General features: G+C 42.6%; 1 protein-coding gene across 1 annotated transcript in view; it reads right to left on the bottom strand.

Moving 5' to 3' along the window:
• Positions 1–25,849, bottom strand: part of LOC138520913 (cytochrome P450 2A13-like) — a 314,460-nt gene extending 288,611 nt beyond the window's left edge. The window contains exon 1 of the mRNA XM_069633340.1: positions 25,668–25,849. Coding sequence (XP_069489441.1) covers positions 25,668–25,847 — 180 coding nt within the window. The 5' untranslated portion in view covers positions 25,848–25,849. The remainder of the gene's footprint in view (positions 1–25,667) is intronic.
• Between the last annotated feature and the right edge of the window lie 810 nt (positions 25,850–26,659).

Raw genomic sequence — 26,659 nt, 5'->3', positions numbered from 1 at the left:
ACTGACTACTGTCTCCCAGAACATGTACAATTGCCATTGACTTCATTAGTATTTTTAAATTCACAGACCCAGTACAAACTATCTTCTGTAGAGTATTGGAAAGGGTTAATAGTTACCCTTTTTATATGTTTCTCATGGAACATTATTTTGTTCCCCTTTCTTTAAGATTTGGCTGGTGGCAGTAGTATCTACCATTTTTTTTCCTACCGTGGACTATGAAAATAGACTTGGTACTGTTTTAAGCTATGTTAGTAGCTTCGAACTTTAATCCGCTGGACCCGTTTTTAATTTAATGTGGTTCCGGCTGGGGTTATTCGCCATTTCTTTTTGTAAAGGTCTTTGTTTTGTTTTACTCTGCGCGCCAAACCAGGTGTGGTTCCTTTGTTCTCTGTCCTTTAACGGGCTTCTGCACAGAAGCCCTCCTTAGGCGCCTGAGTGTCTGGGTGAACAGGATGTGAGGGAGGGGTTTTAGGCCCCCTGCACAGGATCTCCTTAGAGACACAAGTCACACTCTTGTTTGATTGGCTAGGTGTCTTTCCTGCCTGGACAGCCCCCCTGCTGTGTGATTGACAGCCAGGCTGTGTGAATGGGGGAAAACTGCATAAAAAGCAGGTCTCTGGTACTTGGAAGGCAGAGTCGCCACTGGATCGAGAGAACCGAAGAGAAGCTGAAGGAAGAGGAGTACAGCAACAACTGAACCTCCCGGTGAAGCCCTGCTGTGGGTCCCAATCTCCCAAACTTCGACGGCGAGAAGATCTGCAAGGAATCTTCTTCCCTTGAGCTGGTGGGACCAACCAGTTAGCCAAAAACCAAGCAAGGCCTCCCTCCCTTGGTCAAATTTTCTATGCACTGCTGCAGTGAACCAGATAGCCAGGAGGACTGAACTCTGTTTGGGTCTTAAGGAGCGCACCTTTTATTTGTTGCTTTGCTCTGCTGCTGGTTTCTTCCCTGGGCAGTGCAGGACCCTCCAGGCTTCCTCCTTCTTGTCAGTCTGACAGTCACTTCAGGAACCGTAAGCCTGCAGGACCTGCCAGGAACTTCTGCCTCAGCTACAGCATTCGTCTTCTACTAAGGTACTGTTCAAATCTGGTCATTCATTCCATCCGACCGCGGTGAAAGTGTTTTAAATCTTTCACTAATCCGAGGGCTTGTCCTTCTCTACTCTTACAAATAACTATTCTGCCGACCAATTTCATTTCAAACTCTTGGCAAAGACTTAGCTGCAAACTACTCTGAACTGTGTGATCCTCTGCAGAGACTCTGAACCATGAACATTGGCCCAGGTCTATTGATTTGAATCCTAGTTGTAGTAAGCCTTTTCTAGATTTTCCTGCCTACTTACTTGTTGGTGCTGCTTGATTTGGAATAACCTTGTCTTTCCCTTCCTTTTTAAATTACTGGAGTGCCATTTTGCTCACACTTCATTTTGAGCTTAACTTGTCCAGAATTCATTGGGTGGTGTGTAGTGTATTAAGATTGTGATTTTCTGCTGCTTTATATTAGTGAACTGTTTTATAACTGATGGTGTAAATAAATGTATATTCTTTTACTCAAAAACCTTGAGTCAGTGTTTGTTTGAACCATAGCAATTGCTGTCCTTTGTGTAACTTCTGATACTGCTCACTTTACTCTTGAGATAAGTCTGGCTGCTCAGCCATCGCTACCACTTTACTGTGTAGTACAGGCTTGTACCAAAGGTGAATTTGTACTTGCACTTGTAGTCTTAAATGTGTGTAGTGTTCCCAAACGGTACTGCATATGATTCTGCCTAACAGTGGTGTACAGTGTTGAGGATAAAGTACAGTGATTACACTTAGAGTGCTGCTATTACCTTGGCTCACCTAACCACAAGGCTAAACACCACTAAAAAAGCACATTTTATCATGTCTGATATGGAAAGCTACAATCAGGAGACCCTGTTGATTATCTGAAAAATCTGTGTAGAGAAAGGTATCTCACTGTTGAAGGCAAAAAGTCAGAATTAATTGAAAGTTTGTTAGAGAAGCAACGTCTGGAAAGTGGGTCTGAAATACATAACCCTCCAGCAAATGTGGAAAATAATGAGGATGCTAATGTCTCTATTATTATGGATGAGTTAGATGAGGCAGATGTGTCTCACAATGAAGGCCTTACTGCTCCTCTACCTTCTCAACAACCTCAACCTCTGTCCACTGGGACCCGTACAGGTCCTACACTCAATCCTGATTTCATTCCTCTAAAAAACATGAGGCTTTAATTAAAATCCAAACATTTTAATGCTCAATCTGAACAAAAGCATCAAGAACTTAAGCTCAGAGAAATGGAGATGAACCATGCCTTAGAAATGAAAAAGTTGTCTATTGAGAATGCTTCTCTCCCAGAGTCTTCTAGGTCTTCCAGTCCTAAAGACCCCGTATGGCTAAGCTTGATATTGTGGATTGGTTGGCAATGTTTGAGTATAACCATGGGATTCAAGACATTACAGGGAATCAGTTGCTTCCTTGGCTCTTCTCTAGGCTACCCACTGTTGCATCTGATGTTGTGATGGAGTTGGGGGAGGTTGATAGGATGGATTATGAGTGTGTGAAGCTACCTTTAATTGCTAGATTTGGGAAGACCCCTTCCCAATACCTTAAGAGGTTTAGGACCCTCAGAAAGCATGATGGTACACCTTGGGCTACCTAGGTATGTGAATGTTTGAAAAACTTAGATGGTTGGGTTAAGGGTTACAGAGTAAACACTTATGAAGGTATGAGAAATCTTGTTAGGTTGGAGTCAATTTATGATGCCTGCTTTCCTGAGCTCAGACAGCACTTGGCTGATTCTAAGGATATATATCCAAAGAAGTTAGCTAAGGCTGCTGACTTGTGGGTTGCTAACAGGGCTACTCATAAGGATTCTGGGGCAACTCAGAAGAAGGATGAGGGAAAACAGCCAAAGAAAGATAACAAGGAGAATTCTAATACCTCCAATCCAAAAGAGGGCCCCAAACAAAACAATAAGGGTAAGCCACAAGGGAAACCAAATCAGGCTAGTACACCATCTGGACCCAAGCTAGATGGAGGTCAGAACAAGCCCCCATTCATCAAAACATTTGGGAAATGTTATGTTTGTGGGTCAACTGAGCATGTGAAAGGGGATCCCAGATGTGAGGGTAAACCTTCAGGTGTCCACACTGTCTCCTTAGCCTTCACCCCAGAGGAAGAAGTACCTATGGCAAGTGGAAACTTTCACCTACTGGCTGATGAACCCATGGAAGTCTCAGCTAGTGTTTCTTTAGTGTCCCTGGGCTTGTGGGAACAATGGAATTTAGATGTCTATAATCCCATTCTAGATAATACTAAAGAGTATTATAAAGATAGTGTTCTTGTGAATGGCCAGCAGACCCCTTTCATTAGAGACACTGGTGCCAGCATATCTGTGGTTGATGAATAATTTTTCAAGGTAGAGGATGTTGCTAAGGCACCCAAATACCTAACCAAGTTCGCTGAACGCCCTGTGCAAATACTTCCCCAGTTACCAGCTCTCATCCAGTGCAATGACATGACTGTCAAAATACCTGTTAGTGTGCAGAGTGAAGTGCCTGGCAGAGTCCTGTTGGGTAATGACCTGAAAACTATTGGAGTTGTGTGCAGTACCCCCAGGCTTCCCGGTAAGAGGAGACAGGAGCTCACTAGGCCTGTATGGGAGAGGACCTTGAGAGGCTCTCCAGGGGAATTTATAGAGGAAACTATCATCCCTATTCCACAGGAATTGCTCACTGCTATTTCAGGAAAGAAAGAGGCAAAGGGGAAACCTAAGACCTCCAAGAAGGAAGCAGATAGCACCCCTGTGCTGCCAACAAGGACATCCCCAAAATTGTCCAAAGTCACACCTGTGACTTCTCCACCTGCTGAGGCTCAGTGTGAGGTACAACCTTGTGTGGTTGAGCCAGCTTCTAAAGAGTCATACTGGAAAAAAGACATTACTTTAGTTGGAGATCTGGATCCTATTGACCATCCTGAGCTGCAGTCTTTACTGACAGAAGGTGGACCCAACAGGCAGACTTCAGCAGAGGACAAAGAGAGTGTCTTACTCTTGAAGGTCTTCAACAACAGGCAGCTTCTCGGCTTGATGGACAAGAAGCTGAGAAGTATAGGTTGCACTGGGAAGATGGCTTCTTCTACAGTGAACCGACTGAGTCTATCCCTGGGGACTGCAAAAGACTTGTAGTGCCCCTAGAAAAAACAGAGCCCAATTCCTACAGTTGGACCATGAGATACCTTTGGCTGGTCATTTGAGTTTCAAAAAGACCAAGGAAAGGCTCTCTTTATACTTCTACTGGCCGAAGATGGGTTCAGAAGTTGACAAATTCTGTAGGAGCTGCCACACTTACCAAACCTCTGGCAAGAGTGGAGCCAAGAATGTGGCACCGTTGGTGCCTCTCCCAGTGGTGGGAGTTTCTTTTGAGAGGGTGGGCATCGACGTTGTTGGTCCCCTTGACCCTCCCACATCTTCAGGAAACAGGTTTATCTTGGTTTTAGTAGACCATGCTAGAAGATATCCTGAGGCAATACCTATGAGGACTGTTACGGCTCAGGCTCTGGCTAAGGTTCTACTTGGTATTTTTACCAGAGTAGGGTGTCCTAAGGAAGTGATATCCGACAGGGGATCCAATTTTATGTCCCACTACATGCAAGCCATGTGGAAAAACGGTGGTATCACTTACGAGTTCTTTACAGCCTACCATCCAAAGACAAATGGACTGGTAGAGAGGGTTAATCATACTATGAAGAGCATGATAGGTTCTTTAGAAGAACCCCTTATAAGAAAGAGGGACCTTCTACTGCCATGCCTTCTCTTTGCTTATAGAGAAGTCCTTCAGGAGGATGTTGGGTACAGTCCCTTTGAACTTCTTTATGGCCATCCAGTCAGAGGCCCTTTGGCCTTAATTAAGGAAGGGTTGGAGAGTGCTCCTTCCCCCAAGCCAGTCAGAGTGACTGACTATGTGATAGGTCTCCGGAGGAGAATGCCACACATGATGGAAGAAGCTAGTGATAACTTAAAAGCAGGTCAGGCTCTGGTCAAACATTGGCATGACCAGAAGGCCAACATAGTTGAGTTCGCTCAAGACCAGCTTGTACTAGTTATGGTGCCAGCAAGGCAGAGGGGCTTGCAGGACAAATGGATACAACCCTTCAAGGTTGTGGGCAAACTTGGAGAGGTGAACTAGCTGGGGGATTTAGGAAGACCTAAGGAGGCTCCCAGAATCTTTCACACCAACCATTTGAAGGCATATGTCTCAAGACCAGAAGTGGGAGCTTTGCTTCTAGCTTCAGCTCAATAGGAGGAGGAGAGTGAACCTCTACCTGACCTGTTCAGATGCCAACCTTCAGATGAGAAGATAGAAGGAGTTAATCTCTCTTCTAATCTGACATCCGAACAACAGGATGAGTGCAAGTTTCTGTTAAATCAGTTTGCCTCCCTGTTTCACTTTCACCAGGCTTGACCCATTGGGGCCAGCATGAAATTCTAACTGGTGACTGTAAAGACTGGAGGGGGGTGTCTGTACTCCCGCTCTTTATATGGCAGAGGAGAGGCACAGAGGACCCCAGCCAAGATTCTCTATAGGGTAGCGCTGGTCGAGCAATCAAGGCCTAGCTTCTCAGGAGTTATCACAATAACTCAATGTGTGCTCAGAAAATCCACAATGGCAAATATATATTTATTTTATTATTATTTTTTTTTAATTTATTTTATTTAATGTGATACAGTTTTTTGAACAAAAACTTTAAACATAAATCAAAAACTAAATTCTTATTACAATAATGCAAAACATCAACTTAGAATAGAACAACCAATTATAAAATGTGGGATTAAAAAAAAAAAAAAAAAAAAAAAGGGAAGTGTATTTAAAATATTTAAAATATTTACTTGCATTTCATTATTACAAATTTCATGGGTCACAAGCACCTTTAAGTTTTCACATAACTTCGTATGGAGACTCATTCCCACTGTTATTTACCGGGAGGCTGGCCAGTCCACCTGTTTCAAATTTCAAGTTTTAAATTTCAAGTTTTCCCTTAACCATATACCATACTCTGTATAGAGCCAAATGTAGACTAGGATTCAAGGTATTGATACATCCATTCCAGAAGACTTTAGATTTGATATGGTCAAGATTATGTACATATCTGCTGTAGTGTTTTATATAGACTAAACTTAGTCTAGGACATAATGTGAGGACATGTCTCGCAGTTTCAAGTGAGGCTTTGTTCTTACATATCCTACAGTAACGCTCAATTTTGGGGATGGCCCGTTGTGGGCCCAACACCGTTAGAATAGGGAGGTGATTAATACGTAGAAGTAATAGAAAACGTCTCAGATTATTCGAAGGGCAAAGGTTTAAATATCTTTGTGCCCTTCTAAAAGTGTATAATACATAAGATGTGAACTCATAGCTGTGAAGACTCGCAAGATGTCTAAAATTATTCTGCCAGTCCCAAATTTTAAGACGTTCCGCCATTTGTGCCTTCGGATGTTCATACTTATCTCCCAAGTTAGGGGTCCATTCGATCATCTCAAATAAGACAGTCATTTCTCTCACAAAATAGACCTGCTTATTCCCAACAATATCTTCTTTTACCGTCCTCAGGAGAGGATTAATCGGGGTGACCTGGACCTTAATGTAAATTTCTGCTCTCTTCTTTAAGACCAGAGCTTTTAGGGAAGGTAAGCCGAGCTCTAATCTTAGAATTGCCATTGGTATTCCCTGTGGCAAACCCAGCAGCTTACGCCAAAAACGACCCTCCAGTACCTGAAGCCAATCCAGATCTAAGTGGATTAAAGCTTCCAGCCCATAAATTACCATAGGAATTAGGCTCTGGATGTAGAGTTGGCGAGCTGCCCACACAGAGTATCCACTTTTATTGCGCGAGAACTGACATATCATGGAGGTTAATTGTGCTGCTTTTATTTTACGGGCTTGAACACAGGAATGGAAATTTCCCTTACAATCAAATTCAACTCCTAGGTATTTATAGCAGTTGGTATATTGAATTTCCTGTCCTCTTATTATCATTCTAGGGCGGTTCACTTTGCCATGACTATACAGGATCAATTCAGTTTTCGTTTGGTTGATTGTGAGTTCGTTCTCCTCCGCATATTCCCAGAGCCGCTTAGCCGAGCGTAATATGCCACTGAATGTGTGGTCGAAAATGACCACATCATCTGCATAGGCCAGGACTGAGCAGTGCTGAGCACCAACTTTAGGAGGGCAATTACTCACAATTCCCAAACACTCAGGGATATCTGAGACAAACAAATTGTATAATATGGGTGCAGTGACACATCCCTGTTTCACTCCTCTAGTTTGCTCTACCACCCTAGTAGTAGATCCACTTCCGTCCAGCCTCAACTGTACAGAAGTGTTATGATGTAATAGTTGTAGATAATAGAGCAATCCTTCAGGGCATGCCAGACCCCTAAGCTTCCTCCATAGCTTCTCTCTATTTACCGTGTCAAACGCAGCCTTAAAATCAATATATAGGGATACAGAGGCGGGTTATTAGGAGATAAGGCTTTATCTCTGAGGCTATTCATAATATAAAGATTCTGGATAGTAGAATAACCGACTCTGAATCCACTTTGAAAGCGGTCCAGAATCCCTTCCTTCTCTGTCCAGAACTGTAATTTCTGCAATAATAAGGAGGCAAATAGTTTGCCAGAACAATCTAACATGGAGAGCAAACAATAATTACCTGGATCAGACCTGTTACCTTTTTTAAATACCGGCACTAAGATAGCTCTTTGCCATGTCTCTGGAATCATCCCGTCCTTTAGGACTTTTTCAAAAAGAATTTTCAGAAAATTAGCCCAGAAGACTGGATTACTCTTCATAAGAAGATTGGAAAGACCATTTGGGCCCGGGGCTCGAGAGGCTTTAAGTTTGGTAATCTTGTCTATCAGATCTTCCAAATGAACAGGGAACAACTCAGGGACATTGCAAGTAGTAGCACATATTGCAGGATGAGCTACCGTCGTGCCATTGCGTGTCTCCAGGAAGTTAACCCACTCCTCGGCATCAATTGGGTTAATCTGGGGGATTACCCTGTTCCCCCTAGCTTCTCCCAGAAGTGTCCAGATGTTCCGGGCGTTTCTTGAACAGATAGTTCTCACAGTTTTTTGCCAATTAGCCAATTTCTGCGATCTTTTCCAGTATTTTAACCATGTCCTATATCTGTTTTTTATCTCTCTAACCTTGGTATGTATATACATGATAGGATATGTGTTAGTTCTAATTCTACGTATATCCCTTCTCAGGGTCCGTTTAGCACCCCGAATTGTCCTGTCATAGACCTCAGTCGCGCCCCGTTCTTTAATGACAAATAATGATTTTTTTGTTACATATTTAGCTGTAAAATTATAAATCCATCCTTCTAAGTCTTCAACTGTACAATTGACAAACTTAGTATAATAATCATTATTCCACTCGCCACAGTCATGACAAGCTTTAGATATATTTTCCTCAGACCATATTAGTCACGAACAGGCATGGTTAACCAGCAAGCTTCCTACTGCTATTCTTGGGGGAAAATCAAAAGCACAATCTAAACTTAGACTTAAGCCTCTGTGATCACTCCAATCATTATCTATTATTACCATGTCATTGACTAAGGATGCCACCTCAGGACTGATGATACAATAATCTAGGGTGTGACAAGCAACACCTGCTCTCCAGGTGAAATGTCCCGGACGGTCACTCATAGTTCGACCGTTCAGGCATTCCAATTCCCAACTTTTCATAAAACACAGCCACTTCTCCCCTTCAACGTCGCTGAAATCTTGAGACATGAGGGGGTGCGGGTGTAAACGCTTATTATTGGTCGTACCTCCATCCCCTTTCATAGAGCAATTAAAATCCCCAGCAAGGACAATACAACTATTTGGACATTCATTGGTCCACTCGATAAAAAGATCATGCAGTTTATCTTGTATCGCTCTTTGATGCATCGTAGGGGTTATAAATGTTGACCAGCAAAAGTTTAGTCCAGTTATTCTTAAAGGGAATAACCACCTCCACCGCATTGATGTTATCCTCCGAATCGGTAGCTATTTCTCTGGATGTTATAGATTTTCTTACCCCTATCATCAGTCCCCAATAAGGTCTCCCCATCGGACCTTTTTTAGCATAGGTCTGGTACAATTTATAACCATCTATTATAATTGGTGCAATTAACCAAGTTTCCTGCAACATAAAGAAAGAATAATCCATAATAAAAGATAATGACCCATTAGTTACAGTAAAGTGCTTAAAACCCCTGGTATTCCAGGATAGTAAGGAGCAAGTTCAGGGTCTATTTATTGCCAATGGCAAAGCTTCCGCAAGCCATTTAAGAGTGTTCTGAATGTCACACATTTGCACTTGGTTTCCAGTGAGGGAAGGCAACTTAGTTTTATTATCAATTTTAATTGACTTGGGATCATCTTTGATCAGGGGGTCTGCATCGTCAGGGTTCACATCTACTCCTAGTCCTACCTGCGCTAAATTGACTCTGTGTTTACGGATCAGCTGAGCCGAGGCCAGGACCGTGCAATGCAAAGCTGTCACATTAGGATTAGTGGTGCATAAAGGCTCCACAAAAGAGAAATCCTCAGATCTGATGACTCTTAATTGGGGTATTAAGTGGACTTCGACGGCGTTGATGTCTGGGTGCTTTACGTTGTTCTCCTCAGCGGTCCCCATTTCCGGTCAGCAGTCTTTCGAGGGTCTGACTTGCAGGGAGCTTCGGCAAAGGTTAACGGTGCTCGATGGTTCCTCAGAGCATGGGAAGAGAGAGCGCCTAACCAGGTCCTCTCTCGAAACAGTCCTTGATGAACTCGACAGCTTTCGGATCAGTTCGAAACAAATGCAGCAGCAGTTCTTCTTGTTCCAGCTGGGTGTCAAGGATACGCAGTTCCAGTTACTCTTCAAGTGTCAACTCAGCTTCTGAACAATTTCCAGTGGTGAGAGGTCCCCATATATACTATTCTGTCTCTCAGCCACACTGCTGGGTCACACTCAGCAGCCAATCATACAGATGGGCATTCATGCGGTCAGTCAGCCAATCAGGCATACAGTCCACTCAGGCCATACACCTCCCTCTCAGACACTCACAACAAGGAATATGTATTGGGACAAGTACCCAGCCATTCAACACTACACACTGCATTCATACCAGTTTCAGGCAGGGCTATCTCAGTCATTGTGTCAAACACCAATAACCAGACATCCACAACAAGAAGTGTATATTGGTCACACTCTCCATTCACCCAGGTCCGACCCACAGGGTGTAACCACAACATACAGTCACTGGGAAGGCTCCAGCCAGTCTGGCCTGGACTTCACAGCAACACCATATATGGAACTTCCACCCCACATCCAGTCAGGGGGAAGGGACAGAGTCAGGGCTTTCCAGGACTTTGGGAAAACAAGGTAACAGGCAATAGAAAGCAAGAGGCCAGAGGGCCATCTTGTTTCCTATTAGGAATCAACTGATTCCAATGGCAGGGCCTGGATATCCCAAAATGGAGGATACTCAGAGCACCTGTCAAATTCAGCATGGAGCTGCCACCAGCCCATACCCTGCTCTGTGGGCCACACACAGGTGCCCAAAAACATACACTAGGGACACAGGGTTGCACCCCAACCCATGGGGGCCATAAGGGTATCCCATGGGTCTGTACACCAAACCAAAAACAGGCACGCACTGGAGGAAGCGCAGTGGTTAAGTGTGGTGGTACTGTCTGGCTGTCCCCATTTTTCTCCTGCTTCTCCTGCTTCATGGAATCCGTTTGCCGTGTGACGTACTGCATCCGACTTTCCTGATTGGTTACTGGGACTTGGTATGAGTGTTTCTAACCTATCGACAAGTGACTTTTGCAAAAGAACTTTTGTAAATATGTTAAGAGACTGGTAATAGAGCTTTTTTCTTTTCACCGTTTACTGCAGAACCTCTGTCCCGCCTCCTATATATGATCTGCACCCGCGCAGTGGCGCGCGCGCAGTGGAGGAAGTGCAGTGGTTAAGTGTGGTGGTACTGTCTGGCTGTCTAGAGTACTAGCTTACAGCGCAGGCATCGCTACGAACACTAACAGTTAATTGCAGTTTTCTTTTTTTCTTTTTTTTTCTCTTTATTTTATTTTGCCCAACGATCTATAGCGCCACAATATTTCATTCTTAACTGAAGTTTGTTCCAATCACCTTTTGCAAACGTTTGTGAGAGAATGGCAGCACAGAAGTTTACCCTGAAATCGGGTATGCCTCGAGTGGTTGGGTTGCCATCTTCCCCAATTAATTCACAAACGATTTCTACCAAATGCACATTGGACAAATCAGTATTCCAATTAGTAGGCTTATCGAGTGCCAGACCACGGTGCTCTCTCTCTCTCTCTCTCTCTGCAGACATTCGTTCTTACTACAATACTGATAAACAAGCAGGGGCAGAAGGCGTGACTGAGTCAAGCTGAGCAAAGCAACCGCAGATATGCACGACGGTAGCACACCCAAGTTCAGCTGTTCTAAACACTTCACCAGAATCGGTTGTTCAACCAAGGCCTCAACCTGTCCCAATCATAGTTGAAACACCAGTCTCTGATACAGAAATGTTAGAAAAACAAATTCCTACATTGTCTATTGTTCCCATTACTATCATGAAAATGTCAGAAAAGCAAATGCCCATGTTAGATATAGCTCCCAAATCCAATGCGACTGGAGATGGCAGAATAGTTACATCTAGTGAAGTTACTGACACGACATTAGAGTCAGCACTCATCCCAGGCAAGCTGCATCCTGTAGAATTGCAACAGTTGACTACACATCCACACAGTCCGGAAACAGAGCTCCCTAGCAAAAAGTGTGAGTCTAATACTAGTGGGATGCTCGTGCCCACTGAAACTATTGCCCAAATCATGGAGCCCATTAGATGCTCTGTGGAAGCACAAATAAGGCTTCGCAGAGCACATGAATGCTTAACTTTGGCGGGTGAGATAGACAAAGAAACTCTTGACTTTATGGTACGACAAGCAGCTCTGAAATTCCTGAAGATGATATTTTATATATATCTGCTCTAATTCCGGCGATCTAATTCAGCTGCAAGAAGAACCTATGCACAGCCATTCCGAGAAATCATGCCAATTTACTACTGCAATGAAAGTTTCCTCTCACTCCAGAACTCGTGATACTGATCTGCAACACCAAAATGCCTTAGAACAGTCGTACGCTGAAGCAGTTGAAGAGTCGCTTTCGTTCATAGCCCCAATCCCACGATGTACCAGATTTCAAGAGAAAACTCGCGACTCTGATTTCTTTATCCAAAAAGTGCAGTCCAAGCGGTTTTCGTTTCGTGTGGCACCGCCACTCAACAATACACTGAGTGCAATGAATACTGCATTGTTATCATTAGCTAAATTGTATGAAAAAAGTTACTCGAAAAACTTCTTAAAGAGAGAACCACTGTGCAAGATGCTAAAGTTATGATGGATGTTATACAAATAGAACATGACAACCTAACTGAGGCTACTAAGGAAATTGAGCAAACACAATCTAAAGTCTCCACTCAACCTTTAGAAGAGCCAGAATCTCACATTGCTGGATCAAAAGATCATCCAACTTCAATTGTGATACTGGACGTTTCCAGGACAGGCAGCCAGTCGATTGATAACCAACAACTACTGAAAAAGAATCAACCCATACTTCCGTTTGTCTGAATCAATTGACGAGTCTGTCTTGTTAAAGTCGAAGAACATGTTTGAATTGTTTGCATTGAGCACCAATGCACAGGCAGCTGGAATATGCCATCTTGAGCCATCAAAAGACGGAATGAAGAGGCCCACGAAGTTAAACGCTAAAAATCATTTCACAAAGGCGAAAGCGAAAGGGCGTAAATACATAAAAGCCCATTCGAGACTTGCAAAAAAGCTGCTACTATCTAATACACCGGCATCAGTTCCTCTAGCAGCACCATCATATAAACCATTATATGATCTAGTAGCACTCTAAAGATAAGTAGCCTCTCAAAACGTTGCACCATCCATCCAAAGTTCAAATTAAATCATAGCACCTCTGGTGAATGCGAACAAGACTACTGAGAATAATCAGATGAATCCTGATGTTCTATCCAGTTCATCTGATACTGGGAATTCACCAGTTCAATCAACCATTGGAAGCCTACGAGAAGAAATTAGAGAATCTATCAAGGCATATCAGTCACAACAGACAACAAGTTTTCCCCTGCGAGATGTCCCACCAAAGGTCATCACTAAATCTATTGGCCCAGCAGAGTAACTAAGCCTAATACCTTTACAAACATGACAATTGGCCAGAAATCTGAGTAAGCTCCCTTGAGGGTGATCAGACCGATGATGCCTGAACAGAGCAAAGGATGTCTAGTAACAGTGAAACAGAATTTTATAGAAACTCCACAAGATCAAGCACAGATGGCATGTAAAACCCTGAATGCTCAAGTAAAGAGCATGGAGTCATCCACACCAGCCATTTTGTGCAAACAAGATCTAAGAGAAATGATCAAGTTATCGATTGACTCCTATATGGTGGACTTACAAATTCATAATACAAATTCAACTTTACAATCTAATATGCCATTTCCGGGTGTCAGACCTCTGATTCAAGGGCCTTCGACATCAACTAGTCAAAAGATCCAACATCCAGATAATAGCTCCTATGCTCCTACACAAGTACAGCAATCGTTGCAAGTACTATCAAGTCGAAATACATCTACTTTAGCCAAGCAATTAGGCACTCACTGTCTAAACCTGAAGTGTAGAGCATTGCCCTTTCAGAGCTATGTGCTCAATCGAACGAGCATCCTCAATATATCTGCAGAAATTTCAACTTTAAAAGATCTGACCACAACTGGCATCGACTTAGTCGGGTTTGTGAATCAGGAAGACTCCTTTGAAGCAAATATATACGTGAGATCTGGCCTAGAACATAACATGTTATAGCAGGCCAGAATGAACCTATTTGATCTTGCTTTTATATTGCCTCAGGTCAATCTTACAAATTGTGGTCAGGCTGAAAAAATTAAGTAAAATATATAGATCTAACCAAAATGTACCATCCAGAGGTGTTGAAGCAAAGCAAATCACAATGCCATTTGTACAGAACTACGGGGTGAGTTCATAACAGAGACTCACTGAGGGCCCTCCTAGCCTAGTCTCTTGGAACACCAGAGGTCACAACCATTTTATAAACTCTAGTAGGAGTGACCTTGAGCAATATGACATCATTGCACTCTAAGAGACGTGGCTCATTGAGACTCCCATTTGGGACTCTCAGATACTCTTTAGCACCATGGCCGTGAAAAAATCAAAGGGCCACCCATCCGGTGATCTCCTATTAGCAGTCAAAAAAACATGTGGCTTTATAGGAGAAGAGTACTATTCCCCCTACCCCTTCTTCCAAGTTGTGAGACTTGCTAGAGCCACAGTTGATATTATCATCCTTAACGTATATTCGAGTAAATCAAATCTAACATCAGACCTATTCTTTACACATCTATTATGGCATCTGGATAATATAGCCATGAATAATAGTATTGAAAATGTATTAATAGTAGGTGATCTAAATCTTCACTTGCTCTCTGACACCAATTTAACCCAGACAAATGACGAGAGCATTTGGACCAGGATTATGAAAGACAGGGGTTTATCATGTTAAACAATGTATGTAACGGGAATGCCCCTTCTCGCATCACCTGGAAAAGAGGCTTACAGTGTGCCATATTGGATTATATCTATGTAAATAACAAATTCCTTTCCCAAGTACAATCTATGGATGAAGTACCACCCCGTGCGAGTGACCACAATAGGCTAATTATGCGCTTTAAGTTTCCTACTGGCTGGCAGATCCAGCAGGAGAATGTGAATTTGTCACACATTAGCGTAAATAATTTTGGCAATCGCCTGAGATATAATTCCGAGAAACTAATCCAATTTGGAAATAGCCTCAATAAAATGTTTAATTCTTTCCCAATTAATGTCCAGGACTGTTACGTCCAAAAGATGCAGATATTTAAGCAATCCATCATTCCTGATTTGACCACAATATTCAAACATCGGCATTCATTTGATTTTAAAATTCAACAAGCTAAAGCTGGCTTAAGACATGCATTGCGCAATCTGATACATTATCCCACCAGTATGCAACCTAATATGAAAAAGAGATTGAAACAGGGAAATACACAATGGCTGAAAGAGCGAAAAAAATGTGTCTTCATCAAGAAAACGGTGAGCAAATGTTAAATCAGTTAGTCAGTAAATCAACAAGTGGCATCTGGGCATGTCTAAATGGAGCCACCCTAAGGACTCAGGAAGCAGTGTTGATAAATCCTATATCAAATGAGGGCTGGGAAGCACATTTTAAAGATCTTTACCAATCCCTGTTCCCAGACTTGACTCGGTCGCTACAGCTCATAACTATGCCCCATTCCTTTCCAATAGATATTGATGAAATTCTAGGTTGCATCAGACCCTAAGTCGATCGTGAGCTAGTGGGCCGGACGGGTTGCACAATGGAGGTGCAAGAATGGGCTGCGATTCTGATGCAGATCTTTGAGAATGCATTTACCACTGGCCAAATCCCACGGACATGGAAGCAATCGATCATAGTGCCTATATTCAAGAAGGGCAATAGGACCGACCCAAAGGCCTGTCGGCCAATTGCCCTTCTCGATTGTCCGGGCAAGATCTTCGGAAGCCTGGTCCTCAAACAATTTAATATGTGGCTGAAAATATACTGCCTTCTTGATATATTTCAGACTGGTTTTCTACCAGAACTAGGCACAGCAATAAATATCATTACTCTTAATAGTGTCATCTACCGAGCCCATGAACAGAAACAAGCCTTATACGTGGCCTTTATTGATTTTCGTATGGCTTTCGACGTGTTTCCGCGCGAATTGCTATACAAAAAATGTATGAATAGTGGTTGTCCATGGTCAATTTTAAAATGGATCATTGAATTTCATTCTGACACCACCATTCAGATTAGACTATATAATAATGGCCTACTCTCTGATTTTATCAACACTGCACGAGGCCTGAAACATGGGTACCTGCTAGCATCTGCATTATTCAATTTTTTTATAGCGGATATAAATTTACGATTTAAATCCATTGTGACCGATTCACCAAGAATCAATGGTATTCCGATTCAACATCTATTGTATGCAGATGACATGGTTTTGTTTTCTAAAACACCCAATGGACTATGTGCTCTATTGAAATCCCTAGAAACGTACTGTCTAGATAATTATATTTCAGTCAATGTCACAAAAACTAAGGTCATCCAGTTTGGTACATTAAAGCAGAGGTCCAAACTCCATCATTGTCCTCTACAGACTGCAAACTTGGATTCAGTTTCATCATATATATATACCTGGGGACATTGATAACACAACAACTGAATATAGTAGAACAAGAACACCACTTGAAACAAAAAGCGTTAATGATAGTGTCCCAGGCATGCCTGATTAAAGCCAAGTACTGTACATTTTCACTAAAGCCCATCATTATTTACTACAAACAGAAATGAATTGCTGTAGTCACATATGGCACCGAAGCTTTCAAAATTAAAACCGATGAGTACTGGATAGTAATTGAGGCGTACTATTGGAAACGCGCTCTGAATCTCCCTATGTCTGAACCCACATGTATATTGAGGCATAAATTAGGGTTACTATCATTATATGCCTCCTACAAATGGAAACTCTGCTCTCTCTATAGGAAATGTTTAATGGCCATTAATGTCACTGGCATTTTGTGTATCAGTGCCAATTGCCTATTAAAATCTGAAGATGAATTTCCTATAGCATGGAGGACGAAGGCGCTTGGAATCCTTGTGGAATTGAATCTGTCCGCATCAACTTTAGTCGAAAATCCCGAAAATGTTAAAAAACATCTATGGAAAAATGATTGGTTCAAACAAGGCGTGCCAGCCTTACATATCAGGCGTTCAAAGATAATCCATTCAATTTAAAACGATATGGCATGACAGAACCTTACTTAACCCTCTTTTCCAAATTCCTGCTAAAGAGATGATTTCCTGCACTTTCGTTTAAATATATGGTCGACACATGAGATATTGTGCAGATGGAAAATTCTAGCGTTCAATGCATTACCTTGTCAATTTTGTAAGTCTACTCCTGAAACGCTGAGACATTTGTGCACTGATTGCGTGAAATTACTTCCCCAAATGGTATTGATTTTTAAGCCCTTATTTCAAGGATCGTGTATTATAACTATTGCAGAATTGTGGAATTTATTATTTCATACAAAGAGAAAATCAGTCAGATATGCTATTTACATTTTTTTATATGGTTTAAAATTGGTGGAAAAAAAGAAGAAAAAATGTTGGTACAAAGAAAATTGTAATCTTTTATTACCTCAAACATGAACTGATTCAACATAAATCACTCGTCAAAATAGCGTATGAATCACAATTTAACTTGAACGTCAGAAAATTGTATTTATTTAATATATTGTTTTGACTTGTATGAGATTTTTTCATAACTGATTTTGTATTTATGTGTTACTTCACTGTTGTTTATTTTTGAAAATAATAGTTCATTTTATATATGTTTTTTATATTTTTATTTGTGTTGTTGTAAAGTTGAAAAATCAAGTTTTTCTTGATTGAAACAACAATAAAATTAAAAAAAATAAAGAAATTAAAAAAACAGTAAGAGCTGCACTGCCAGGGGTCCAATATGGACTCCTGGGCAGAAAACAATACAGAACACAAAAGAAAAAGGACTACAGGAAAAGGACAGGGAGGCCCTGTCCCTCCAATGCATTTCCAGCATCACAGTGACTGTTTACCTGTGAAAAGCTGAGGTTACAGAATGTCAGACCATGTAAGAACCCACATAACGGAAGAGGTCAACAAGATGCTTGATCTCTGGGTTATAGAGCCATCTACAAATCCATGGTCTAGTCCAGTTGTTCAAGTACCAAAGGCAGGATCCAAGGAGTTGAGAATCTGTGTAGACTATAGAGCTCTAAACACAGTCACTAAGACTGATGCCCATCCTTTACCAAGGACAGATGAAATGATGGATAGCCTTGGTTCAGCCAGGCACCTCAGTACATTTTATCTGACGACAGGCTATTGGCAAATAGCCCTGACAGACCATGCCAAGGAGAAAACTGCATTTTGAACCCCAGCAGGCCTCTACCAGTTTAAGGTTATGCCTTTTGGATTAAAGAATGCACCTGCTACATTCGAAAGGATGGTCAATCAAGTTCTGAATGGGATGGAGGACTGCTGCATGGCATGCTTAGATGACATTGCAGTGTTCAGCCCTACTTGGGAAGAACATACTGATCACTTCAGATATGTTTTGCAGGCTCTTGAGCAGGCCCATATGACCATAAAGACAAGCAAATGTCAAATTGGTCAGAGAAAAGTGGTCTACCTTGGTCATGAGGTAGGAGGAGGTGAAATAAGGCCATTGCCTCGCAAAGTACAAGCTGTACAAAACTGGCCTCCCCCTACAACTCAAACCCAAGTGATCACCTTCCTATGTCTCACTGGGATTTACAGGAATTTCATAGAGAACTATGGGTCCATAGCTTCTCCCTTGAATGTGATCTCCTCTCCAAAATTCCCTAAAAAGGTTAGATGGAATGAGGAGTGCACTCAAGCCTTTAAAAACCTGAAGAAAGTCCATTGTCGTGCTCCAGTCCTATGAGCTCCTGATTATAACCAACCCTTAATTGTGCAGACCGATGCATCCAATACAGATATAGGTGCAGTCCTTAGTCAACTGGATGAGAAAGGTAGAGAGCACCCCATTTGCTTCATCAGCAGGACGCTGACGGAACCAGAAACAAGGTGGGCAGCCATTGAGCATGAATGGTTTGCTATTGTGTGGTCTTTGAAAAATTTTAGACCATACTTGTATGGATCTACCTTTGTGATTCAGATAGACCACCAACCCTTGAGATGGTTACTGCAAATCAAAGGGGAGAACCCAAAACTACTAAGATGGTCAATCTGTCTGCAAGGGTTTGATTTCACCATTGAGCACAGAGCAGGATGTCACCACCAAAATGCTGATGGTCTCTCTAGGATGTTTATTACAGACAAGAGCGAAGAGATTCATCCAGGAGTGGATTAAATCCTCCTGTCCCTTAGTTGGGCGGGGGTTCTCCAGAATGGCTAGATTTATTTTTCATCTGGTAAGAGTGTGAGCCTTTTTTCCCATTCTTACATGTGTTTTGCTGTGTGTTTAAAATGTTTGTGTTCATAGACTGTGGAGTCTCACCAACTCCATAGACATCATCTTTTTACTGTGTGTCACACAGCCCTTTAGTGCAGTGACACAGGGTTGTCTTTTTCAGGCTTCCCACTTTAAACTCCATTTTCTGGGACTGACTACTGTAAACATGTAAAGTTGCCATTGACTTTATTAGTCTTTTTAAATTCACAGACCCAGTACAAACTATCTTCCATAGAGTACTGGAAAGGGTTAATAGTTATCCCTTTTTGTCTGTTTCTCATGGAACATTAATTTGTTCCCCTTTCTTTAAGATTTGGCTGATGGCAGTGGTATCTACCATTTATTTCCTACCGCGGACTATGAACATTGCCTTGGTACAGTTTTAGGCTATGTTAGTAGATTCGAACTTTAATCCGCTGGACCCCTTTTAATTTTATTTGGTTCCGGCTGGGTTTATTTGCCATTTCATTTTGTAAAGGTCTTTCTCATGTTTTACTCTGCGTGCCAAACTAGGTTTGGTTCCTTTGTTCGCTGTTCTTTGGCCGGCTTCTGCACAGAAGCCCTCCTTAGGTGCCTGAGTGTCTGGGTGGACAGGATGTGAGGGAGGGGTTTTAGGCCCCCTGCACAGGATCTCCTTGGAGACACAAGTCGCACTCTTGTTTCATTGGCTAGGTGACTTTCCTGCCAGGACAGCCCCCCTGCTGTGTGATTGACAGCCAGGCTGTGTGAATGGGGGAACACTCCATAAAAAGCAGGTCTCTGGGACTTGGAAGGCAGAGTCGCCACTGGATCGAAAGAACCAAAGAGAAGCTGAAGGAAGAGGAATACAGCAACTACTGAACCTCCCGGTGAAGCCCTGCTGTGAGTCCCAATCTCCCAAACTTCGATGACAGAGAAGATCTGCAAGGAATCTTCTTACCTTGAGCTGGTGGGACCAATCAGTTTGCCAAACACCAAGCAAGGCCTCCCTCCCCTGGTCAAATTTGCTGTGCACTGCTGCAGTGAATAACCAGGAGGATTGAACTCTGTTTGGGTTTTAAGGAGCGCACCTTTTATTTGTTGATTTGCTCTTCTGCTGGTGTCTTCCCTGGGCAGTGCAGGACCCTCCAGTCTTCCTCCTTCTTGTCAGTCCGACAGTCGCTTCAGGAACCGTGAGCCTGCAGGACCTGCAAGGAACTTCTGCCTCAGCTACAGCATTCTTCTTCTACTAGGGTACGATTCAAATCCGGTCGTTCGTTCTGTCCGACCACGCTGAAAGTGTTTTAAATCTTTTGCTAATCCAAGGGCTTGTTCTTCTCTACTCTTTTAAATAACTTTTCTGTCGACCAACTTTGTTTCGAACTCTTGGCAAAGACTTAACCGTGAACTACTCTGAACTGTGTGATCCTCTGCAAAGACTCTGAACCATTAACATTGGCCCAGGCCTAATGATTTGAATCCTAGTTGTAATAAGCCTTTTCTAGATTGCCCTGCCTACTTACATGTTGGTGCTGCTTGATTTTGAATAACCTTATCTTTCCCTCCCTTTTTAATTTGCTGCAGTGCCATTTTTCTCACACTTCATTTTGAGCTTAACTTGTCCAGAATTAATTGGGTGGTGTGTAGTGTATTAAGCTTGTGATTTCTGCTGCTTTATATTAATGAACTGATTTATAACTGATGGTGTAAATAAATGTATATTCTTTTACTTAGCAACCTTGAGTCAGTGTTTGTTTGAACCATAGCAATTGCTGTCCTTTGTGTAACGTCTGATACTGCTCACTTTACTCTTGAGATAAGTTTGGCTACTCAGCCATCGCTACCAATTTACTGTGTAGTACAGGCTTCTACCAAAGGTGAATTTGTACTTGCACTTGTAGTCTTAATTGTGTCTGGTGTTCCCAGAGGGTACTGCATATGATTCTGCCTAACACAAATGAGCTTTAACCTCTGAGGCTTTGCTTGGGTAGTGTTGGTTTATGAAGCAAATATTTGTATTCATCATTGCGTACATTGAAGTGATATGCGTGTGTGATTCACTTTGGAGAAGTTAACCATGCAGTGTTTTGGTGGTGGTTAGTCATGTTGAGTTTGGTGTTAATCTACTGTGTATGTTTACTTACCAGTGTGCTTTACACTTGGTGAGTGTGTGTGTGATGAGAGATATCTAGCACTTTGAAAAGTGTTGTTACGTAAGTTACCGGTGTGTCTGTGTGTGTGTGTGTGTGTGTATGGGTGTGTGTGTGTGTGTGTGTGTGTGATGAAAGTGCATCACACCACGTTAAAAAAGGGTGTTATGATGGAAGATGAAGATTGTGACACGGTTGGAATTTTCTCCTTATTGCTGGTTCTCAGTACATCACTTCTGTTTTAGATCTCTGTACACATGGTGGCGTTTGGTTTTAGTGTTGTTCGTTGCAGGCTGGGTTTCATGGTAATGTTCTGATAAATGGTTTGTTTTGACTAGGTCCAGTCAGTGTTAGAAATTTTTTTTTCTTCCTGTTCTCCTATCAGCTTTTTGGAGTAGGCATGTTGGCTGGGTGTTGTGGGAAATATTTAGCTTAGCTCATTTGTAGCTTTGGCAGATCTTGTTCAGTTTCTTCCCCTTGAGGAGAGGACACATGAAGGTTTATGCTGAATTTAGATGTGAGGAGTTCGGTCAAGGCATGTACGTACGGCGAGCCCTTGCTCTGCATTTACGTTGGGGTGTTTTTGGTGCGATTCTAATCATCGTGGCCAGAAGTTTATGATGGGGAAGCTGGTTCAGTTATGTTTGTTGGTCTGACACTGCTCAGATGTTCTATCTCACCTATTACCTGTGTGTGTTTTCTTGGTTGTACCCTCAATGTTTCATCTTTGTTTAGGAAAAAGGGAGAGGAGATGATGCGTGTAGTTTGAGGCTAGTTTGAGTGGGATGTTTGGTGTGCTGTGAAAGTTCCTTTTCTGCAAGTTGTCATCCTCGCTGGTTGCTGGATCCTTTAAGGTGGTTGTATGAGATTTGAGTGGGCATGTTGGCTCAGTGTTGCAGAGAGTATTAGGGTTAGTTCATGGACCTCGGGAGCCTGGGTGGCGGAAGCTAATGGGCTCCTGTCCTGTACCCTGTTACCCTAATGTACACCTGTCCTCTTGTAATCTGCATCTAATAAAGAAACCGCTTAAGGACCTACCTGATGACCCCATAGTCATAACAGAGGGCAATAAGCTGGTCTTCCAAAGCAGACCCAGGTATTGAGGAACTGCAAAAGAAACAAAGGCACAAGGGTCATCGGCTGCGGGATTGTAGGTAAGATTGCACTGTGAAAGGTCCTTATCTGCAAGCTGTTCATCCTCACTGGTTGCAAGATCCTTTAAGGTGATAAAATGTTTTTTTCAGTTTGTGTTGTATGGCCTGTTGCACGAGTTATGTCTCTCAAGTTTGCGGTTAGTAGTCGGGTGTGGCAGGCTCAAGACCTGGGGTGGTAGTCCAGATGGAAGTTGTGCAGTTTCCTGTGATGGTTTAGGGTTGGTTAAGTTTGGTTCCCCAAGGTCGGACGGATAGAGCTCAGGCGTGTCAGGCATAGGGCACAAGGGTGGCAGCCTTGAGTATAAGGAGCTCTCTTTTTTAATATTGGTTGCATAACTTTTTCAAGAGATTTGGTGTGTTTGGATGGAGTTATTAGACATTTTATGTGCAGAACTCAACCTGCAGTGTTCAGAGGTTTTGGGTGTCTTGTGTGTTCCCTTTGTTGTGTTTGTGGAAGAAGGGAGGTGGGTGGTGTCTTGTCCTTCCTAGTTGCCGGAGCTGTGATGTCACTGTACAAATTTTGTGTGAGTGCAGAGAATGTTTGGATGTAAAAGAGGTTCTGAACCCAGGCAGTTGGAGCTGAGAACCTGGGTGGTGGCTCCTGTCGTGTACCCTATTAACCTAATGTATACCTGTACTGTTCCCGTCCTCTCATAACCTGCACCTACTAAAGGAACCTCTTAAGACCCTACCTGATAACCCCAGAGTGTCACGTCATAACAAATCCCAACCTCAGTCACACATAAACAAAACTTAATGGCCCTTTCCACAGGCCCACACAATTCTGCCTGCCCTATGCACCATGGAAGCCTGCAACTGTCTATGCAATCATCTATTGTACTATAGATGTGCCCGCCACAAATCCTCTCCCTATCGGAGGGATGGAACTGATATCTATGACTACTATAGCCGATCTCCTACTCCCTGTAGGATGTGTCCTATCTACCATAAAAAAATGCGTGCGCACATGCACAGCACTGCACATTCATGCAAGGGTAGACTCACGTGCTCTAGAGATAATCAAGTCCTCTCAATGCAGAGTATTCCCCACTGCCAGCACCTCCCTTTGTGGTAGACCATTGTGAACTCGGAATCTGCGGAGCCTCCTCGTTAGTGCACTTCGAAATGGTCCCAGCCAGCCTGCCCGCACCCCCAGAAGTGTAGCAAGAATACACTCAGCTCATTGAGGGAACTGAGGATCTTGCTGGGGCCTCAAAAATGTACCAGGAGACCTTTGCCAAAAAGTAATCCCAGGGAAGAAAAAGTAATCAAAAGGAGCATCCACCAAGCAAGAAATAACGCAGGTGTATTGGACCCACACAACTGAGATACAGTTCAGACAGCCAAGTGGAACTGAACTGAATGAAATGAGCTTGATGCCGCCCACTGCAGCTATACTTTTTATACACAAATTACAAAATTAGCATACAACATTTTTGTAAAGTTTTTGGTGCAGGTCACAGGAGCCGAGTGGTGGAACTATGTCAGACCATACAGTCCTATATGGTGATTCTTATTCGATAAAACATTTCTTGGACTAAAATTACATTAACATCCCTCGTGAAATCCAAACCTTCCACCACCACCCTGCAATCACGTGATTGTGCTGATCAGTCTAAAAACACATGTTTTCTATTGGTTGGCACTGGCCAATATACAGATGTATAGCCTGCTGCGTACTGATTGGACATGGCATCTTGAGATAGCATGAGGCAAGACCTTCTCACCAAGCCTGACCAGTGATGTGCCCTGCAGACAACAGCGAGGACACTTTACAATGTTACACTTTTGGAACACTGAAACCTGTCTCCACTGATTGGCTCCCTGTCGCAAGCTACACAACCCCTACCCATTGCTCTTGGCATCCAGCTGCCTTCTCGCACCTTGCTTACAGGCATGTTTCTAAAAGCTTAACCAACACTGTGAAAATATTTTAATTAGCTGTATTTGATTCCTTTTTCCCCGCCAATTCTTATCCGCCACCCAGGTGCCTAGCTCAGTGGCCTCGAAAGTACCTGATCTAGAGACTTAAATAGGCATGCTTTCTCCTGGAAAACTTCAGTCTTGCAACATTTCTGTGCACTGTTTCTCAATATTTTTAAAAAAACCTTTGCTGTCGCAAAAGCCTGCAGCCCTTTATTATGAACTGTCTACTAAAGGCTTCCCTTACCTGGGCCTGCAAAACATGGCTTCTCTAATGTTGGCATACTGCTGAAGCAGCCCTCCACGATGTGAGACCATAAAACACCTTGCACCCACACTCCTATCCCCACTATGCTCGCAGTGCACCCGCTACCCTATACCTAAGCAAATTCAACACACACCTTTCCATTCCTCTGTATGTCTTCACGTGCTGCGCCAGCACCCGTGTCTTAACAAACTTCTTATATAGTACCTGTGCAGTGGCATCACTACTCCTGATGTCACCTATCACGTCACTGTTTTAATTACCACGTTAGTTGCGTAACTGGCACGTGCGCCCCCTCCCCCCGCACCCTCCTTGGCAGTGCTGGACCTGGCTCCTTACAAGAAAAGTACCACCCTCGATTCTCCTGACCCGCCAACAGTCACAGTTTATAATTCTGGCATTGCCAAATCTACCCCTCAAACCTTGCAAACCTGCAAGGTTGATGATATAAGTACATTTAAATTAGATCATAATGAAAAAATTGCAATTATTACAGCACTTTGAAGTGTGAGGCATTCTGGCATGAAACACTATATGAACATTTGATATCATTCATATTCTTCTCAAAGCAAATCATATTGTCAAGAATACATTCAACCATTATGCCTTTGCAACTATGTACTTTGCATTTGTATTGCATTTAAGGAGATAAAGTCAGTACACTTTTCAGCTCTCATCTATGATACTAATGTATTTTCTTATGGTATTGGCCAGAAGGATAAAGTCATGAAGACATACGACCATGAAAGTATCAAATATAGAAACTAAAAATATAAATAATGCTAAGGACATATAACTCAGGGCTTTCAACGTAACATTTCACTCTACTAAAATTGTGGTTTTATTGTGTTACCCTGAATTTAATTGCATATCATTTATGCTCATAAACATTTCCCATGCACCAATGATCAAGGATTCTTTGAAAAATGACATAATTTGAAGTGGAGAAATACAAGGTGAGGATTATTAAACGTACCGCTTTGAGGGAGTTCACCATTTCCTTGGCCTTTATCTGGTGCAGGTTGCCTATGATGGGAAAGGAAACCGGCCCAGGAGGCAGCCGGCTCATTTCATCGTGGTTTTTCCAGAAGGTCCAGAAAAGCAGTACAGGAATTACAGCTAATAAGTACAGGGTCAATTCTCCAACTAGAATCATTGTTGCTGCTGCTCGTGAGGCTCTGCAAATAAAAAGCCGCCTGGGAATGCAGGTCTCTGTGTCTCACTGACATGCCACAGGGTTTTGGTGCTTACAGTTTTCAGCCAATTGTGTGAGATGGGCGTTCTTTTAAAACCTTTAGCTATTTTATACTGGCACCGAAAAGAAGCTGTTCTGCCCTAGAGAACATGTGGCTTGAGCTTTGCCAGTTGGCTCAGGAACGTGTTTTGCTCTTGTGCAGACATGAACACTAGGCAAACTTTAACTTAAGCTTGTACTGCTGAGCCAGACAAAAAAGAATGAGGCTGCACACAAGAACCTGTAAAATGGGACATAATTAAAGATTACAAAATATGTAAATGCGTTAATGGACTCGAATCCACCTGCATTTCAACCAAAATCCCTCCAAGCTACATTGATCACAATTAGTTGGTCTCAACCACTTCCATCCAGCCAAGGAATCAGTCTTCCAGCTGCCCCCTCTCCCCAGAAAGACCCAGACTTGCCTACATTTATAAAAGCAAAACCAGGAGAGTGATGTCACCTGACGCACCACCCCTTTTCTCCGAGAGTCCGGCCACCTGCCCTGCCCACATAAAAAAAAAAAAAACATCAATGTCAAATGATGTAAATCTAAGTGGAATTTGCAATCAATACTTTGTCTCTGGCCACATCATCATGTGATCACTTACTAGCAGGCTGTTTTTAGCCAATCACATTGAAGCATGTGTGGAGTTGCTCTGTCTGCCGGGAAGCCCACAGACTCCACACTCTTCCCCCACAAACACTGAGAACAGCGTGAAAACCCAAAG

This window comes from Ambystoma mexicanum, chromosome 13 (assembly GCF_040938575.1).
Source record: "Ambystoma mexicanum isolate Mex_15411 chromosome 13, UKY_AmexF1_1, whole genome shotgun sequence".
Taxonomy (NCBI): Eukaryota; Metazoa; Chordata; class Amphibia; order Caudata; family Ambystomatidae; genus Ambystoma; species Ambystoma mexicanum.
This window is presented reverse-complemented; position numbering and strand designations above follow the sequence as displayed.